Source organism: Thalassophryne amazonica, chromosome 4 (assembly GCF_902500255.1).
Source record: "Thalassophryne amazonica chromosome 4, fThaAma1.1, whole genome shotgun sequence".
Lineage (NCBI taxonomy): Eukaryota > Metazoa > Chordata > Actinopteri > Batrachoidiformes > Batrachoididae > Thalassophryne > Thalassophryne amazonica.
In genome coordinates, this window is record NC_047106.1 from 37,979,483 (window position 1) to 38,000,856 (window position 21,374).

At 40.4% G+C, this 21,374-nt stretch overlaps 1 protein-coding gene across 2 annotated transcripts in view; it reads left to right on the plus strand.

The window, feature by feature from the left end:
* The first annotated feature begins 10,025 nt into the window (after window positions 1-10,025).
* The window catches only part of kbtbd3 (kelch repeat and BTB (POZ) domain containing 3), a 28,711-nt gene continuing 17,362 nt past the window's right edge, over window positions 10,026-21,374 (plus strand). For both annotated transcript variants that reach the window (XM_034169411.1, XM_034169412.1), the window contains exons 1-4: window positions 10,026-10,121; window positions 15,436-15,456; window positions 17,963-18,238; window positions 18,341-18,506. In XM_034169411.1, the coding sequence (XP_034025302.1) occupies window positions 17,967-18,238; window positions 18,341-18,506 (438 nt within the window). In that variant the 5' untranslated portion in view covers window positions 10,026-10,121; window positions 15,436-15,456; window positions 17,963-17,966. The remainder of the gene's footprint in view (window positions 10,122-15,435; window positions 15,457-17,962; window positions 18,239-18,340; window positions 18,507-21,374) is intronic.

The following is a 21,374-nucleotide window of genomic DNA, read 5'->3' on the forward strand; positions in this document are numbered from 1 at the left end:
AGAAATTTCAGTTAAATATATCATATAGCAGCCGAATACATTGATATTTGAGAAGTGAAATGAAGTTTCTAGTATTTACAGAAAGTGTGCAATAATTATTTAAACAAAATTTGGCAGGTGCATAAACTTGGGCAATCTTGTCATTTTATTGATTTGCATTAATTATTGGAACTCAAAATTGGTTTGGTAAGCTCATTGATGCTTGGCCTCCTTACACAGGTGAATCCAATCATGAGAAAGGTTATTTAAGGTGGCCATATGCAAATGTTTCCCCTCTTTGCATCTCTTCTAATGAGTGGCAACATGGGAGACTCTAAACAACTCTCAAATGACCTGAAAACAAAGATCGCTCAACATCATGGTTTAGGGAAAGGATACCTATCTCAGAGATTTCAGCTGTCAGTTTCCACTGTGAGGAACATAGTGAGGAAATGAAAGACCACAGGCACAGTACTAGTTGTTACTAATCAATCCACAGACCTGCTCCAAAGACCTACAACATGATCTTGCTGCAGATAGTGTCTCCGTGCATCGTTCAGCTATGCAGCGCACTTTGCACAAAGAGATACTGTATGATGCTGTAATGCACAGGAAGCCTTTTCTGCGTACATGCCACAAACAGTCGCTTGAGGTATGCTAAAGTATATTTGGACAAACCAGCTTCATTTTGGAATAAGGTGCTGTGGACTCATGAAACTAAAATTGAGTTATTTGGACATAACAGGCAGTTAAAGAACACAACATTCCAAGAAAAACACTTGCTACCTACAGTAAAATTTGGAGGTGGTTCCATCATGCTGTGGGGCTGTGTGGCCAGTGCAGATACTGGGAATCCTTTTAAAGTTGAGGGTCACATGGATTCCAGTCAATATCAGCAGATTCTGGAGAACAATGTTCATGAATCAGTGACAAAGTTGAAGTCGTGCCTGGGCTGGTTCTTTAAACAAGACAAATCTACTAAGGCATTCATGCAGAGGAACAGGTACAATGTTCTGAATGGCCATCTCAGTCCCCAGACCTGAATATTATTGGAAATCTGTGGTGTGATTTTAAGTGGGCTGTCCATGCTCAGAAACTAACAAACCTGAGATGTTTTGTAAAGAAGAATGGTCCAAAATACCTTCAACCAGAATCCAGACTCTCATTGGAAGCTATAGGAAGTGTTTAGAGGCTGTTATTTCTGCAAAAGGAGGATCTACTAAATATTGATGGATTTTTTTTTCTGTTGGGGTGCCAAAATTTATGCACCTGCCTAATTTGTTTAAAGAATTATTGCACACTTTCTGTAAATCCTATAAACATCATTTCACTTCTCAAATATCAGTGTGTGTGTCTGCTATATGATATACTTAACTGAAATTTCTGATCCAGACAACCAATGATTTATAAAGGAAAATCATGAAAAATATCAGGGATGCTCAAACATTTGCATACAACTGTAAATTTTCAATTCTGAGTGATGATTTAGGCAGCATGGTGCATTAGTGGTTAGCACTGTTGCCTCACAGCGAGAAGGTCATGGGTTCAATTCCCACCTGTGGCCTTTCTGTATGGAGTTTGCGTGTTCTCCCAGTGTTTGTGTGGTTTTCCTCCAGGTGCTCTGGTTTCCTCCCACATACAAAGACATGCGGGTTAGGTGGATTGGAATCTTTACATTGTCCGTAGGTGTGTGAGTGGGTGTGAATGTGTTTGTTTGTCTGTTTGTGGCCCTGTGACAGACTCGTGTCCTGTTCTGGGTGTACCCCGGCTCGCGCTCTATGACTACTGGGATAGGCTCCAGCCCCCCACGGTTGAAGATGAGTGTGTGTGAGTGATGATTTATCTGTCCTAACTGTACCTCAAAGAAATGTCATTGTGATACTTCCAGTCTTTTCACTAGCCCTGTTTGGAGTTTGCCATCACTAATTTGCAGTACACACAAAAACATTTGGTATTATTATACATCTGACTGAAATCCTTTGTTCTGATTAACTGATTCGCATGTAATAATTGCAATACTTTTCACAATAAATCATCCAAAGTTAACAATAGCCACATTATTGACTGATTCTGCACTGTTTCGGGCAACATTATGAGTGATTACGGACTGATTTTGTCATAACGGGGCAACAATGTTTCGCGCATGCGCAGGGGTGATGCGTTGCAGACAACATCATGGCGGAGAGCAGAAGGTTTGGGTCCGTGGATACTGATGGGATAAACGCTCTTCTGTCCAAGAAAGACAGTGAGAGTACCGTGAAAAGTATCAAGAAAAGTTCTGCACTGTTCAAGGAGTTTTTAGCAACGACAGGAAAGATTTGCATGGTATTTCACACAACGAGTTCGAGAAACTTCCCACTGCCACACTCGACCATGAACTGGGACAGTTCTACGCATCCGTGCACTCCAAGTCTGGCCAGAGGCTGAAACACAGTACCACAAACTCACTACGGTATGGGATATCCAGGTACAATAATTGATATTTTTTAATTTTGATAAATTTAGAGATAAATTTATTAACTACACAGATGTATAATAAAACAAATGGTGACTGGTTTGGAGGGCAGCATAATGGAATGTCACTCCATGGGATCATTGTTGCCCAAGGCCCAACAATGATCCCTTCGGGTGACATTCCATTATGCTGCCCTCCAAACCAGTCACTATTTGTATATTATCCCCAGTCACACATTCTCTCCATTCTTTAATTCAGGTTTTATTTTCCTATTCTGTTGTACATTTCAGCCCTTATTTGAACATAATGTTGGTCTCTATTGTTGCTAATTTAACTTATTAGGTGATGCTGACTTGAAGGCAAACACAGATGTGGTAGCAAAGACAAGGACAATTCCTCTTTTCAGTGCTCATACGAGTACATCGTTAGGATGCTGGACTTCAGGTGGAACCCTCTATGCATTGGGAGTTTTGACATTTATAGCATCTATCTCTTCTATCTATCTCTTCTAGCAGCCATCTTATTATTCCAGCAGGGTATCTCATGATGACTGCTGTACATGTTGATTATTTGGATCATATTTCTGCCATTGAGCTGGATTCTTAGACTTGCCTTATTCTTTGGAGGTACTTGACTATGAGTGGCCTTCTGGCTTTTCATGACTCCAGTTGGTCTGTGGGATACCAAGGAACTTTTAACTCTCCTGTATATCTTTAGGAACCTTAACTCTCTTGGTCTTAACCACCTTCCCCCTCTTTGTGACCATTCATCCACACTTGTCCAGTGCAGATGTCATTGCTGAATATCCTGAGGAGATGGATCAGTGAATCGATGTCACCTTTACTCTGGGCATACAGGTTGATTCCATCCATATAGAAGAGGTGGCTGATGGTCACCCCACTCCTAAACCTCTGTCCATGACGAGTTTTTGTAATGATTTGGCAGAGGAGGTTCAGGCCTATGAAGAAGAGTGCAGTGGACAGGCATCACCTGATGGTCTCTTGTGTGATGACCCTAGAGTTCGCCTTAATGTCCACAATTGCATGAACTTACTGAGGAAGCCTGACAGTGCCTTGTTGACTTTGTATAGTGTTGAGAACCATAGTAGCTGGAGAAGGCCAAGGAGACACCCATGGCAATGGGTCAGTCACAGTCAGTCAGAGCTGCGTGTCGTCAGAGCGAGCTGCAAAAAGTTTGTACCTGAGTTTTCAGAGGTGGTGTTTGTAGTTGCCATCTGCCACGCCGGTGTTTGCCAACCCGGACAGTGGGAATACCACCTCAACCGGCAACTTAGCCCCGCGACTGGACAGCAACAACGTCCGAGGCCCGCCCAACGTGGTGAATTCACTGAGGCCGCGCGCTGCGTCATTAGAGCCGCGCGTCACGAGTGCCGCTTCCCCGAGGCCTCGTGCAGCCACCGCGGATCCATCAGCGCGGAAACACCGAGGCCGCGCGGCACCAGCGCAGTGCAGATCCATCCCGGTGCCAAACAACGCAGGCTGTTAACATCGGCGATCGACAAGCTGCTCATAAGCCGACCATGGGGCCTAAGAAGGTTCTGACAGCGGAGGAAGGTGACGATATTAAAAAATCTCTGGACTTTCTATCAGAGGAGATTTCTGTTGTGAAGCAGCAACAGAAATCAATCATGGATCTGGTGGAGGAGGTGAAGGCATTACGGCTCCAGAACGCCGAGAAAGACCGGCATCTGGTGCAGCTGGAAAATAGAGTGGCTGAATTGGAGCAGTACACCAGAATTAACGACGTCATCATCACAGGTCTTCATATCAAACCACGGTCCTACGCACGGGCGGTAACAGATGAGAGCGGAGGGGAGCCCAGTGAACAGGAGGTCAGCTCTGTGGAAAAACAGGTTGCTGATTTCCTCCTATCTAAAGGTATAGAAATGGATTTAAATAACATTGAAGCGTGCCACCCTCTGCCCCGGAGAAATGACGGTGACAAACGAACCGTCATCATGAGATTCATCAACAGAAAACACAGAACAGCACTGTTAAAACAAGGAAGAAAACTGAAAGGGACAAACGTATTCATCAATGAACATCTCACCAAACGGAATGCCGACATCGCCAGGAAAGCACGCTTCTTGAAGAAACAGGGAAAAATCCAGCACACATGGACTTCAAACTGTAAAATATTCATCAAACTGAACGGATCACCAGAACAAGCAAAAGTCATGGCAATAAGGAACATCGAGGAGCTGGACAAATATGAACAATAGTGTTTCTTAAAGCGAGGATCTGGACAAATACGACCAATAAGGTATGAGGACACAAACACATCACAACACCATGACACAGACCAGAGGAACCTATTCATCTACTACCTATTCATCTACATCTGGAGACAAGAAGGATATAACTCAAAGGATTGCTGATCATGGAAAAGTAGAACTGAGAACATTTAAATACACAGACCACAATGTACTGGACTTGGAGCACGATATAGACCCGGACAATAATTTCTTCTCAAATATCAATGACAGTTGTTGCTATTATACAGATTAACAGTTTAATCAGATCATTAAAACGGATAACAAATTATCAAAAATCCATTTCAACAGCAGAAGTCTATATGCAAACTTTAACAACATTAAAGAATATTTAAGTCAGTTTAAAAAAATATTTAACATAATTGCTATATCAGAAACATGGATCAATGAAGATAAAGGAATGGATTTTGAACTGGATGGATATGAATTTAATTGTGTAAACAGAAAAAATAAGAGTGGAGGAGGAGTGGCTGTGTATGTGGATAAGAACATGGATTATAAAATAGTAGACAATATGACAACTGTGATTGATAACTTATTAGAATGTATAACTATTGAAATATGTGAAGAAAAAAGCAAAAATGTATTAGTCAGCTGTATATATAGAGCACCAGGATCTAGTATTGAAACATTCACTGACTGTATGGGAAAAATGTTCTCAAAAACTAATCAAAAAACTGTGTTCATTTGTGGTGACTTAAATATTGATCTGCTCAATCCAAATAAGCATAAAATAACAGATGAATTTATCAGTATAATGTACAGTATGAGTTTATATCCAAAAATCACCAGGCCAAGCAGAATTACATCCCATAGTGCTACCTTAATTGATAATATATTCAGCAATGATATTGAGAATAACACTGTGAGTGGATTATTAATCAATGACATTAGTGATCATCTACCAGTTTTCATCGTTTATAATAGAAACCATCGTCGGAATCAGCCAGAGGAGAAAATAAAATACAGGCGAGTGCGGACAGAGGAAAACATGAACACACTAAAGAAGGATTTACAGGAGCAAAACTGGGAAAAGGTATACAGTGAAAGTGATGTTGATAGTGCATATGAAACTTTTTTACAAATATTTACATCATTATATGATAAAAATTGTCCAATTAAACAAGACTACAGAAAACAAAAAATCCAAGCTCGACCATGGATGACGAAAGGGTTACGAAATGCATGTAATAAGAAAAATACACTGTATAGAGAATTCATAAAACTAAAGACTAAAGAGGCAGAAAATAGATATAAGAAATACAAAAATAGATTAACTAATATTATACGGGTATGTAGGAAGGAATATTATAGTAACATATTATATAATAACAAAAACAATATTAAAGGAATATGGGATATATTAAATAGCATTATCAAAAATGGTAATAAAAAACAGAGTTACCCTCAGTATTTCATTGATAATAATGTCAAGAAGGAAAATAAGGATGAGGTAGTCAACGGTTTTAATAATTTTTTTGTAAATATTGGACCAAGCTTGGCAGAAAAAATTCCCGATTCCCAACCTGAGGATTGGGATAATAATCTCATAGAAAGAAATCCCTGTTCAATGTTCCTCACAGCAGTGGATGGAAATGAAATTATAGACATTGTGAATAATTGTAAATATAAAACATCTACCGATTTAAATGAAATTGATATGGTGGTGGTAAAACAGGTCATTGAATGGATTGTAGAACCATTAACATACATCTGTAACTTATCATTTCAAACCGGTAAATTTCCCAATCAAATGAAAATAGCTAAGGTTGTGCCGCTGTATAAGACTGGGGATAGACACCACTTCACAAATTATAGACCTGTTTCTTTGCTTCCACAATTTTCCAAATTATTAGAAAAGTTATTCAATAATAGATTAGACAAATTCATAAATAAACATAAATTACTTACTGATAGTCAATATGGATTCAGAGCACATAGTTCAACATCACTTGCATTAATAGAATCAGTTGAGGAGATTACAAACGCCATAGACCACAAATTACATTCAGTTGGAATATTTATAGACCTTAAAAAGGCTTTTGATACAATTAATCATGACATATTAATCAATAAACCTGAACAGTATGGGATTAGGGGGTTGGTGTTGCACTGGGTGAGAAGCTACTTAAGTAACAGAAAACAGTTTGTGAAGTTGGGGGAATATACATCATCATGCTTGGACAATGCTTGTGGCGTCCCACAGGGGTCAGTATTGGGTTCAAAACTGTTTCTAATTTATATAAATGATATTGTCAATGTTTCCAAAATATTAAAATTAGTATTATTTGCAGATGACACAAGCATTTTTTGTTCAGGGGGGGATTTGCAGGAGTTACTGAGGAGGATCAGTATAGAAATGGGAAAATTGAAAATATGGTTTGACAGAAACAAATTATCATTAAACTTAAGTAAAACAAAATACATGTTATTTGGCTATTGTAATACAGACATACAGGTTCAGTTACAAGTCGAGGGGGTAGATATTGAAAGGGTACATGAAAATAAGTTTCTGGGGGTGATAATAGATGATAAGATAAACTGGAAGACTCATATAAAACATATACAAAGTAAACTGTCAAGAAGCATTTCAGTTCTAAACAAAGCGAAACATATTCTGGACCACAACTCACTCCGCATTCTTTACTGCTCACTGGTTTTTACCATATTTACAGTACTGTGCAGAGGTATGGGGTAATACTTATAAAGGTACAACACAATCACTATCAGTAATGCAGAAAAGAGCTATAAGAATTATTCATAATACTGGCTATAGAGATCATACAAATCCACTATTTTTACAATCCAAATTCTTAAAATTCACAGACTTGGTTCATTTTCAAACAGTACAAATTGTGTATAAAGCAATAAACAATTTACTTCCAGCAAATATTAAAAATATGTTTTTTAACAGATCAGGGGATTACAGTCTGAGGGGGAAATTTAATTTAAAGCATCAGTGGGCACGAACAACATTAAAAGGTTTCTGTATTTCTGTCTGTGGGGTGAGGATGTGGAACAGATTGGGAGTGGGGCTCAAGCAATGTCCAAGCATGAACCAGTTCAAACAGCGGTACAAAAATATGTTTTTTTCTGGGTATAGGGAGGAGGAAGGGTAATGAGGGTTAGGGTGTTTTTGTTTTTGCTTCGGCTTGTAAATATATAGTATTTTGTATGTAAGTAGGTATGTGTAGGTGTATATTTATGTTTGTGTATATATATGTGTATATATGTATATGTGTATATATGTGTATGTATGTTGATGTGTATATGTATGTATATGTATATATATATATATATATTGATATCGGTTTAGGTGTGTAGGAATCTATGTGTATATGTGGCAAAGGGTATTACTGGTTGTGGGGAAGAAGGGGTAGGGATAAATAAGCTGATGCTTCACCCTACCCCTTTTCGGACATGTTGGGTACACAGTAGGAACTTTTTTGTTGTTGTCTTTACTGATCTATCTTGTAATTGTTGTATCAAATGTTCGAAATAAACAGTTTTCATTCATTTTCATTCATTCATGTTTCACCTGGCTGTGGCAGATTGATGGTCACTTTCAAGAGATGGGGATGGAAGCGTTGTCTGCCTGGAAAGCTGCCATCCAAGACTCAAGGTGGTTCCATGGTGTGGCAGATGAAGCACAAATGCATCCTCCCTTCCATAACCTGATATCAGAAATATAATTCATCATATATTTTCCTCTTCAACCTCTTCACTCACCCTGTGACCCTGAACTGGAACAAAAGCATTTAGAAAGTGGATGGATGAATGAATTTCCTCTTGATATTTCAGAGACTTGAGCTTGCCTGGATGAAAGTCTTTCATCTTCACTTCAGAGCAGAGAAGCACCATCTCATGGATTAACATCATGTCATAGGCATATGTTAACAGGACTTTTTTCAGCTTCATTAGTACAGTTTTGGTCATGCATGTCAGTCTCATAAACTGAAGGTTTTGAGTTTGATCCTCACATGGGGCATTTTTATTTAAATTAATTAATTCCATAGAGTTAATCTCCCTGGAAATTATCTGCATTGTGCCTAAATTAGAGAACTCATCCAGAGGCATGATAACTAAAAATAATATTTCAGAATGTTACTACACTGTAGCTACATATAATAATAATCTTGATATATAAGACTTTTGAATAGAATGGAAAGGAGTTGTTTCATACTTATGGCAGTTTCACTCAGCATATTTTTCTCATACTGGTGATCGACTTGTTTTAAGTATCATGAAAAAGGATGTTTATTTGTTCAGCTTTTAGAGGAGGAACCTTTTTATAACATGTAGTTTCTATTGAATCCAAATGTATGAATACATTTTATGTTTTATATACCTATTTTTGTGTTTTATTCATTCGTTACATTCATTATTATTGTTTTTAACTTACATGAAATTGTTCATTGCGTACATATTTTATGATTTGCTTTTATTGTTTACCGTATGCCTTCCATGATATATTATGGACCGCAACAGAAATGTGTATTCAATTCTGGCATCATACGTGTATTATTAAATTACTTTGTGTTCATGCGTTGAATTTTATGAAGTAAAACCTGGGTTGCGGAAGAACCATTTTACCACTCCCTTCGTATGCTGAGGGGTGTGTTTTCAGTTCCACACATCAAATCTGTATACATAGGTTAAATCTCGGTTTTATCTTGGAAAAAATAGCTAGTGCTGAAGCTTCTTTGACCAAGTCAGCTTTGGTCTGAAATAAATGTGTTTATGTACTCTACAAAAAGTCGAGAGCCAAAATGCACACTGGCAGCAGTTCCTATCAAGGAATTTAGAGACTCTCGGGACAAAAGCATAACCTTAAAAAATAAATGTCTAATAATTCCGTTTCCATGACGAAGTAGATATGAGCCATAACCTATATTTAACCGCTATTTAATCATATTTATTTAGTTTGAACGTTATAAACCACATATAAGCCTGAACATTCACTGTTCCTCTTATCTATCAAGCTGATGCACAAATATTGTGCTTCCTACCTCCTAACTAGTTTTGTTTTAGTTTGACCAAAATTAAAATAAACCTAAAAGATAATGGTGTAATCTCATGTCAGAGAAATGAGATTCAGACTCAACCTAGGTGGCATTGGGATATTTGTTTCTTAACTTTTTTATTAACAATTGAGCTAAAATAAACGTAACCTGTCAGAAAACATGTTTCTGTGTACCAATAATGTGGCGCCACAAGCAGTGAGTGGGAAATTACATTCTTTCTTAAAACAATACTTTTGGGAATTTCGAGGTTCAAAATCTTGAACAAGCCGATATGAAAGGAGTGACAACATGGCCGACAGCGGTACTGTCCTCGCGCGTGAGCGTTCACAAACCCGGAAGTGACATCAAAGCTGTCCGTGGTGCTGAAACCGTAAGTAATGCAACAGCAGTGTTTAAATGTGATAAATATAAGGATTTTAAACGGAATGTCACACGTCTCGTACGTTATTATCGTGAAAATTACACATCTTTTTGCCGTACCGAATCGCACAATTCATACTTTCAACGAATTGTTCTGTTATATAATCAGGTCCCAGATCGGCCCAAAATTTCAACTCTGCAAAATATAGTAAATCTCCTCCTCTTGCTATTAACTGTGTGTAAATTTTTATATTAATAATGTGTACATATATATATATATATATATATATATATATATATATATATATATATATATATATATATATATATAATACAAATAATGGATGGTGAGTCCAACATAGAGAAATAGAGAAATATTGGATGAAGAAAAGTTATATTGGACGAGGCGCAGTTATATTGGACATGCCAGTTGTTATGTTCTCCACCCCCCTCCCAAATTAAGCAAACAACAAAGAGTCAAGTAAATTAGATCAATTTATTTTGTTGTGAACAACAGCATATGAATGCTTCTAAAACGTCAGTAGCGTCCTTGTCTACCTTCTTAGTGTTTTTGGCATCCTTGGAATTCAATATTTCCACCAGTTCCTCCTCTGTGAACTCAGCAAACCTCGCTGGCAGACGATTTTCTGCTGTTGTTGACATGTTTGTTGCCAGTTTTTCAGCCAGCGTCTGTCAGCAAGTTCCTGACCTCCGCTACGTCATTAGTGATATCATCTCATGAATAATTGTATACAGCGCTCTGATTGCCTAGCTGTTGGCAGTAAGCTCTATTGGTCAGTGGGAACCGATACAATATAACTTTTGGTCGTAGCCTTTTTGGATCCCTCTGGATCCAACATAAGTTTCTGGCGCCAAGTATGCCAAAATACAGGTAAATGATGGACAGAAAGGCTAATCTGTGATTGGCTATTGCAATCTGAGTGAAGAACGTATATATATATATATATATATATATATATATATATATATATATATATATATATATATATATATATATACGAGGTCTATTAGAACAGTATCCGACCTTATTATTTTTTTCAAAAACCATATGGATTTGAATCACGTGTGATTGTGTCAGACAAGCTTGAACCCTCGTGCGCATGCGTGAGTTTTTCCACGCCTGTCGGTTGCGTCATTCACCTGTGAGCAGGCTTTGAGTGAGGAGTGGTCCAGCCCCCTCGACGGATTTTCATTGCCAGGAAATGGCGGAATGATTTGGGCTTTTTTTCCATCAGAATTTTTTCAGAAACTGTTAGAGACTGGCAGCTGGAAACCATTCGAAAAATTTATTTGGCTTTCGGTGAAAATGTTACGGGCTTGTAGAGAATAAAGTGTTACTGTCGCTTTGCGGCGTTGCTTTGCGCCATGCGGCACCGCCGCGATGCTCGGAATTCCTCCGCTTGTCTGTCTCAATGTGCCGAAAAAGTGCTGATGTCCACGTCTTTTCACAATTCCTGTGCTAGTCAGACAACATCCCGGATAAAACACAGCGTCCAGTTTGGAAATGAATGGCACATTCCACTGTTACAGGAGTTTTTGTCATGGAAAGAGGAGCGGAGGCTACGCGCGTCGCGGCGGTGCCGCATGGTGCACAGCAACGCCGTGATGAAGCCTCACAGGCATGTCCAGGCACATCCACAATTTCTTGGATAATCACTCGATGGAAAAACCACCGACAGCTGTCTGAACGCCATCTCAAGGCCGTCCTGTGAGACCAAACGGAGGTGGTTTTGTCTCGCTCCAGTAGCGAATCCATCGTGACGCGTGAAGCCTCCGCTCGGCTTTCCATGACAAAATCTCTTGTTAAAAGTGAAATCTGCCGGAAAATGGTTGATGTCCAGCTCTTGTGATAACCAGAGAAATGGCACACGATGGTCACGGATCCAGACAGCCATCCGTTTAGAAATGAAATGGTCATTCAGCCTGTCGATGGCGGCTTCGGAGCGCGGTGCGCCCCACACCCGCTGGGGGCCGTCCTTAAAGTGACAGTAACACTCATTCTCTACCAAGCCCGTAACATTTTCATCGAAAGCCAGATAAATTTTTCGAATGCTTTCCAGCTGCCAGTCTCTAACAGTTCTGAAAAAATTCTGATGGAAAAAAAGCCCAAATCATTCCGCCATTTCCTGAAAATGAAAATCCGCTGAGGGGGCTGGACCACTCCTCACTCAAAGCCTGCTCACAGGCGAATGACACAACCGACAGGCGTGGAAAAACTCACGCATGCGCACGAGGGTTCAAGCTTGTCTGACGCAATCACACGTGATTCAAATCCATATGGTTTTTGAAAAAAATAATAAGGTCGGATACTTTTCTAATAGACCTCGTATATATATATATATATATATATATATATATATATATATATATATATATATATATATATATATATATATATATATATATATATATATATATATATATGCTTTCAGCTGTTACTGTGTGGCAAGACAGCTTGTTCCAGATGGGGATGACTCGGGTGGCAAAGAAGTGCTTTTGTGGACCTGTTGCTGGTTGTACCTGTAACTTGTAGGGGAGACCTCATGTTGTTGTTGCCAGGCTGGCTTCGAAAAGCACCTTGACACCACACACCGAGCAGTCTGTGATGGTAGTCATGTCGTCAATGCCTCTGATGACCTTGAAGCATTGCAGAAGGTCTGCTCTTTGGCATCTATACAGTAGCGATGGTAGATTGAGGTGCTTCAAGTGATCCTCATAACTCAGGTGCCGAATCTCTCGTACCAGCTTCGTTGTCCGTCGTTGTATGCACTTGATCTTATCCATGTCCTTCTTATAGTGTGGTGACCAGATACATGAAGCATAGTCAAGGATGGGGTGTACCATGGAGCTGGAGGAAGACCTTCATGTCAGGGTACCTGAAGGTGCGTGCCAGACATCCTAGGATCCGGTTGGCTTTGACTGTGATCTCCTCCATATGATCTGAGAAGGTCAACTTGGAGTCGATAGTGACACAGAGGTCCTTCTCAGCTTCCACCTGTGTGAGAGCGATGTCTGTACCTTGGTCATTCTTCAAGGTATATGGTGTCTCAGTATTCTGGGCACCTAGGTGTAGAAAGTGGCACTTTTCTGGATGGAAACGCATTTGCATTTTCTGAGACCACTGCTCTAGTTTCCTAAGATCTTTTTGCAGGTTTCCTGTAGATCTGTTGGAATTGACTATTGCTGTGAAGATCTTCGTATCATCTGCGAACATCTTAATTACACAACCTAGAAGGTCTGGGATGTCACTCACATAGAACAGGAACAATCCCGCGCCGAGCACAGAGCCCTGTGGAACGCCACAGGTCGAGTGTGTTCCGTTCGCAGGGACCTTCTGTCGTCGCCCAACCAGGAATTGCTCAAGCTATGTAAGTGCCTTCCCTGTGATTCCAAAGCTGTATATCTGTCTCAGCAGCCGTTGGGGTGCCACGGTATCAAATGCCTTGGCGTTGTCCAAAAATATGATATCCACTGGGATGTTGTGTCTCAGGGCCTCAGTCCAAATGTCTAGCACCTCTAGTAGGTTGGTGACTGTGTTTCTCCCCTTGGTAAAGCCATGCTGGTGTACACACTGAAGTCCATTTTCCTTAATGTGATAAGTCAGCTGTACCACTATTAGGCGCTCAAGAGTCTTGCAGATGACGGAGGCCAGTGAAACTGGTCTGTAGTTGATAGCCTGTAGTCTGCTTCCTTTCTTGTAGATGGGCGACACCAGTGCATCTTTCCACTGTGTTGATATATATACGAGGGCTGTCCATAAAGTATAGGTCCTTTTTATTTTTTTCAAAAACTATATGGATTTCATTCATATGTTTTTACGTCAGACATGCTTGAACCCTCGTGCGCGTGCGGATTGCAGCGTCGGCTCGCAGCCACCGCGACGCTCCGCCACAGGAAAAACACCTCCGTTGGAAGCCTTAAGGACAAGTTGGAACATGTCCAGCTGTTAAACAATTTCTCATATACTCACTCCACTGAAAGCCATCAAAAGCCGCCTGGATTTTACAAATGGTTATCAACACGGAGGTGTTTTTCCTGTGCCGCCGCACCGCGCCGGCTGCATCCCGACGCGCGGACCCGTCCGCACGTCTTTTATTTAAAAATCTCCTTTAACAGTGGAATATCCGGATAAAATGCTGAAACCGACTTCTTCTGAAACTTCTCTGTTCTCTCACGACGTCCTGGATCAATAGAGCCTGAAATGTGGAGGCTTTCAGCTTGAAACAGGCTGGCGACGGCGCCTGGGAGTGCTGCACGACGTCTCGCTCCGTGGGAAGTCCTTAAAGCGACAGTATCACCTCAAAATCTCTCATCAGCCGTTAAAATTTTCACCGAAAACCAGCTTAATTTTTCGAACCGTGTCCACTTTGATGTGTCTCACAGGTTTAGAAAAAATTTTGATCAAACAAAGTGCCAGTCTCTCAGCAACTTCTCAGACAAAGGAATTCCGACGAGGGGCTGGACGACTCCTCCCACAAGGAGTGCTCACAGGCGAATGACGTCACCGACAGGCGTGGAAAAACTCACGCATGCGCACAAGGGTTCAAGCATGTTTGACATAAAAACATATGAATGAAATCCATATAGTTTTTGAAAAAAATAAAAAGGACCTATACTTTATGGACAGTCCTATGTATATATATATATATATATATATATATATATATATATATATATACTCAGATTGCAATAGCCAGTCACAGATTAGCCTTTCTGTCCATCATTTACCTGTATTTTGGCATGCTTGGTGCCAGAAAGTTATGTTGGATCCAAAAGGATCCAAAAAGGCTAGGACCAAAAGTTATATTGGATCGCTTCCCACTGACCAATAGCGTTAGAGCTTACTGCCAACAGCTAGCGTGGCATACAAAGGTCATTAACTAGCTGACAGACGCTGGTTGAAAAATGGCAACAAACATGTCAACAACAGCAGAAAATCATCTGCCAGTGAGGTTTGCTGAGTTCACAGAGGAGGAACTGATGGAAATACTGAACTCCAAAGATGCCAGAAACACTAAGAGGGTAGACAAGCACACTACCTATGTTTTAGAAGCATTCATCTGAATCAATCATATGCTGTTCACAACAAAATATATTGATCTAATTTACTTGACTCTTTGTTGTTTGCTTAATTTGGGAGGGGTGTGGAGAACATAACAATTGATGGATGGCAAGTCCAATATAACTGCACCTTGGCTACGCCTTGTCAAATATAACTTTTCTTCATCCAGTATTTCTCTATGTTGGACTCCTTACCATCCATTATTTGTATAATATATATATGGAATTGTGTGCCTCATCAGTTGATCAGCAGCCGTCACCAGGAATTTCGGCTCATTATGATCAATATTCCCTCGGGGTGGGGGGCCAGCAGTGCATGGAACACCACCTGCCACTGGTGAGTTTCAGAATGTCTATGCCTCAACCTGTTTGATCTGGATGTACTTGTTCCAGATCCACAAAGATCCTGTTTCTGCTGCTTCTACTGCAGCTTTGATGATAGACTTTGGTTCCTTCCATTTTCATCATAGCAGCCATTTCTGGAAGCATGTTGCAACAAAACCCAGCAGCTGACCTCAGATGGGTAACACAAAGCCTTCCACCCTCTGTCCTTACATGTTTCTTTCAGCTCTGCATACTTGGACAGCTTCCTGTCATAGGCGGCATCATTGTTGTCCTTCGAAAGATCCATTAATTCTCCAATCACCACTTTCTTGGCGAGTTCCGACCATATTGTAATGTCTGGACGGAGCAGAGTCACCTTAGTCTCTTCTGGGAAGCTCCCTTCACCCTCCATGTCCACACTGACTTGCCAGTCACTTGCAGAGGAGAGGATGCATGGTTGCTGGTGTTTTGTTGCCACGGTGCAGAGCCTTCCCCGATGAAGGGTACGAAGTGCTCAGCCTGGAATGGGACATCTGCTGCATTAATGCGTACAACCCTCATTTTCACAGCCTCCACTGCCACTTTCAGCACCATGTTGTGCCTCCATGTGTACTTTCCACTGGAGAGTGCAGATGGACATGCGCTGAGGATATGCTGCAGGGTTCTCTTATGCCCACAAGCTTTACAACAGTCTGGCTGGTCATACCACCAGCTCAAGTTTCCTAGTGTTGGTAGTAGGTCATATGTAGAACGCCACAGGAATGAAATGAGGAGAGACTCCATTTGCCACAGAACACTAAATGATCACCTTGTCCCGCTGTTACTGCAACCCTTTTTTCTTCTTCTGCCTCTCTTGCTTCCTGTGTTACCATCTCCTGTCTTTCTTTCTCTGAGGAGGATGACCACCACTTATGGGGTATTAACCCTAACCCTTGTTGGCCTGTCTGGATTGCGCCAACCAATTCCTTGTATTTGAGTCTTGCCTCAGCTTCTTCTACAGCAACACTAGCTGTCCACTTCCTACCAGATCTAACTTCTGGCTGAATGTTTCTGACCACAGTGCCCTTTGAGACTCTTAGAGCCATTAGGGTTCTTACTTTGGCTACCTTGAATTCCTCCACTCCTGATCTTACAGGAAGAGTCAACTTTGTTTGGTTGCTGTGGATGGCAATGTTTGTGAAGCTAATTGGAACTCCCAGCCACTTCTTTATATAACTGTTGATCTTGCGCTCTATTGCTTCTACATGGCTAGTAGCACTTCGTACACCATCAGTGGCCACATTATCCCAGGCATGAGCCCATACTGAAAACACCAGACCTTTAACTTGCTAGGCAAACCACAGTTGTCAATGGATTCAAGACCCTCATTGATCAGTTTAGCTGTCTCTTGCACCCTCCTTGTATCTTTCAGTTCCTCTGTATGCCACCGACTTATGCTCTTAACAGGTTGTTCCTGGATGGTTGGAATGTCTTCACCAGTGAGGTTGAAATGGAAGTCTATCACTTTTCCTCGCTTTAATAGTAGACTTCTAACCTCTGCCAACTGGTAGTGTACTTAGCAGTGGTCAAGTGCATATAGAAGTTGTCATAGTACTGCATGATGTAATTTGTGACTTTATCAGGGATCCATAAGAATTCGATTGCACACGTGAGCAGAACATGAGGTAGTGACCCATATGGGTAGGTCCAGCCATACCACACTCAGGTCCTTATTTGACTTCTTGGCTGTCTGAATGGTGTGTCATATCATACTGGTATGCTCCAAGCATCCTGGAAAACCAAGTGTTCCAGCTTTGATGTGTTAATCAGTCCATTCTCCAAAACAAATGATGAAAGTCTTTCCACCAATATCCCAAACACTGTCTTTCCTTCTACATTCCGTAGGGATATTGACCTGAACTGGCGTAGAGTGCTAGTGTTTTATTCTTTCGGAATGTAAATACCTTCCGCTTTGTTCCATGACAGTGGAACCACATCCTGTCTCCAAACTACCTTCAATAATTTCCAGAGGAGTTTCCTGAGCTTGTCACACTTTTTAAACGTAAAGCACATTGGAAATGACCATTTAAGACTATTTATAGATGAATGACAGGCTGCTCACTCGCCATAATATTAGGTACATGTACTTATTGCAGAAACCAACTGATCAGCGCTGAAATAAACTGTCAGGTGAAATGGTGACTTTAAATTGACAGGTGTGTCTGTGTATATGTGGTCCTGCGACAGACTGGCATGTACCCCGCCTCTCACCCTCTAACTGTTGGGATAGGCCGAAAGTAACCTGTGATGGACAATGTCTCATCCAGGGGGAGCAGCTTCATACTGCTGTGTCTGGAGATAAGCAATGGTACCAATGTTGCCTCAGAATCCGTGAAACAAACTATGCCCTTATAAAACACATAGTCACTTTAATTAATTTTTTGTCTTAATCTCATCAAAATTTAGGAAGATGGATGTGGAGTTGTCATCACCTCTCAACAATGCCCAGAGCCACAGGGACAGCACCCCTTCCAGTTGTAAACCCAGCAGTGTTCCACAGTGCAACGTGGCCGCCGAGCGCAGCACCGTGCTGCGAGTGTCTGAGTCACACGGAATGGAGCTTCTCTGTGTGCTCAGATCATTTCGTAAACAAGGAATACTTTTTGACTTCATGATAAATGTCCAGGATCACAGTTTTCCTTGTCATCGCTGTGTCCTTGCAGCATGCAGTGATTTTTTCAGGTTAGTGTGTAGCTGCCCAACCATCTAACTGATCTGTTTGTATGCATTTATTTCAGTGACACGCAATATCTCTAATGTTCTCATTTACTGGTTTGTGTTCAGGGCGATGTTTGAGGTGGATATGCGAGAAAGAGATGATGGGTCGGTAACCCTTGGCAACCAGAGTCCAGTGGCTGTGGATTTCTTTCTGGACTTTGCATACTCTGGAGAGGCAGTCATCACTGCCAGCAATGTGGACATGCTGTTTCAACTTTCCTCTTATTTGCAGGTAGAAAAACATCCAAACCTTCTCTTCACTAGATTTTCAGTACTGACAGTGACTAAAGCTTTGCTGTAACTAAGAAAGTAAATAAGTAAGTAAGTATTACAGCATTTTTCAAGATGGCACAAAATGCTTCACAGAAAACTTTAAGAATAGTTAAAATCAAAAATAGGCCATAGATCATAAAACAGAATAAAGAGTAGATAAAATAAATTACACAAAGCCAAGCACCAACAAGTAGGTCTTCAGCTGATTTTTAAGTGTCCACAGATCTTAAAACCCACTGGAGAGAGTTACAAAGTGATACAACTTCAAAAGCACAATGACCTTTGGTCTTATACTTGGATCTTAGAGCAACCAGCAGACCCAGGTCAGAAGGCCCGAGACACCTGTTCATAACACAAGTCTGCAACAAGTTCCTAATGTAAGCAGGAGTTAGGACTCTGACCATGTAAATTCGGGAGGTGATCACCAGGATTGTAAACTATATTCTGAATTTTATGGGGAGCCAATGAAGAGCAATTAAAGTTGATTTCACATGTAATATCTTAGAGGACCTGGTCAAGAGCTTCACAGTAGCATTTTGGACAACTTGCAAGTGATCCAAGTGTGTTTGGTTCAAGCAGGTAAAGAGGGAATTGCAATAATCAAGTCAAATTGAAATGAAAGCATGGATCATCATCTTCAATTGCCCCTTGTGAGACAATGGCCTTAGGTTTTGCAATAATTTTTCAACTAAATGAACAAATTAATTAAAAACTTCACATGTTGAACCAGTAACAAAGCCTGGTCCACTGTAACATCTAGGCTTTTTGATGAATGAACTGATGAACAAAAGGATCCTAGACCATCCACAATTCTACACTCAGTGGTGCAGTATTTCAAATTTCTCTTTTTCACCATTTAGCTGTAAGGAATTTGCAGCCATCCAATCTGTTGTTGCATCAAGGCATTTACTTACAAGTGTCAATTTGGCTGTCATCAGCATAACAGTGATAAGAAATACCTTTTATGTGTATAATCAACTGACCAAGAGGAAGCATGCTTAGGGAGAATTAAATAGGGCCAAGTACAGATCCTTGGGGCACACCGCAAAACAGAGTTTCAGAAGAGGATGCAAAACTGCCCACAGAAACACCAAACTCTTACCAGAAAGGTAGCATGAAAAGCAGTGCAAGACCAACCTACAGGGATCCACCCACTGGTCAAGCCTATCCATCAAGATACTGTGATCTACAGTATCAGCAGCAGCAGCAGTGAGATCCAACATCATCAACACTGAACATTCTCCTGCATCTCCTTTTTTCTGTTGAATGAAAGTGGTGGAAACCAGACTGAAAATGATAAAGGTTGTTATACTCATCTGATGCAGCTGTGATCAGTGGCTATGATTTTGGATGAGTGATAATGTAGCCATGTCAAGACATCATTATGGAACAAAATCTCTTGAGGAATGTTTCCAACATCTTGTAGAATTTCTGCCCCAAAGAACTAAGGTAGTTCTGAAAACAAAAGGGAATCTAAGCAAGGTACCCTCTTTCAAAATAAATGGTCAATTTGTGTTAAAGGTCTACACAGTTTTTCAAAATGTGATATAATACAATGCAATAAGTATTGTTGGACTTCCAATACTCAGTACATATCATAATGAATAGTTCCAGTGTGTTTAATAACTAATATCTGTGTTCATGCATCCTGCAAGGTGCTGGTCAGTTCGGTTATTCATGCCTTTAATTTTCCTTCCCGGCACAACAGCACCATCAAGTGTTACAAAGTAAGATTTACAAGCAGTGGATACAAACCAATACTATGTTCAACAGCCTCAGGCAGCGCATCAGTCTCATAATCTGAAATTCGTGAGTTTGATCCTCACACGGGGCAGTGGTTTTTGTCCGCTTAGGTAATCGCATATGTTGAATGTGTGACTTTTAAACAGCAAAACCGAAATGGCAACTTCTGGAAGGCAAAAAAAGAAAAGTAAACCCTCAAAAACAAAAACGAAATACCATGTTGTCAGTCTAAAACACATTACTTTTAACTGTAAAGGAGATTAAGGTTACAAGATTTCTTTATTGTCTGTATGTGTGTACAACAAAATTGGACTCAGTTAAAAAAAAAAAACCTCAAAAACTGATCATGTACAATTTTCCCTGCATGACATTATCAAAGTCAAATGCGTATCACTGGAGCACCAATATTCAATACATACAGTGCACCTGGGAAGTATCCACAGCGCTTCACTTTTCCAAATTTTGTTATGTTACAGCCTTATTCCAAATGGATGAAATAATTTTTTTCCCCCTCAAAATTCTACACACAATACCCCATAATGACAGTGTGAAAAAAAGTTTGTTTTTTGTTTTGTTGTTGTTTTTTTTTTTTTTAGATTTTTGCAAATTAATTAAAAAAAAGCCCTAAGAAATCACGGTTACATAAGTATTCACAGCCTTTGTCATGAAGCTCAAAATTGAGCTCAGGTGCCTCCTGTTTCCACTGATCATCCTTGAGATGTTTCTACAGCTTAATTGGAGTCCACCTGGAGTAAATTCAGTTGATTGAACATGATTTGGAAAAACACACACCTATAAAGTCCCACAGTTGACAGTGCGTGTATTAAGGACTCTCAGATCCTGAGAAACAAAATTGTCTGGTCTGATGAGACAAAGATGGAACTTTTTGGCATGAATACCAGGCAACATGTTTGGAGGAATCCAGGCACCATCCCTACAGTGAAGCATGGTGGTGGCAGCATCATGCTGTGGGAATGTTTTTTAGCAGCAGGAACTGGGAGACTAGTCAGGATTGAGGGAAAGCAGCAATCTACAGTGAGATCCTGGATGAAAACCTGCTCCAGAGCGCTCTTGATTTCAGACT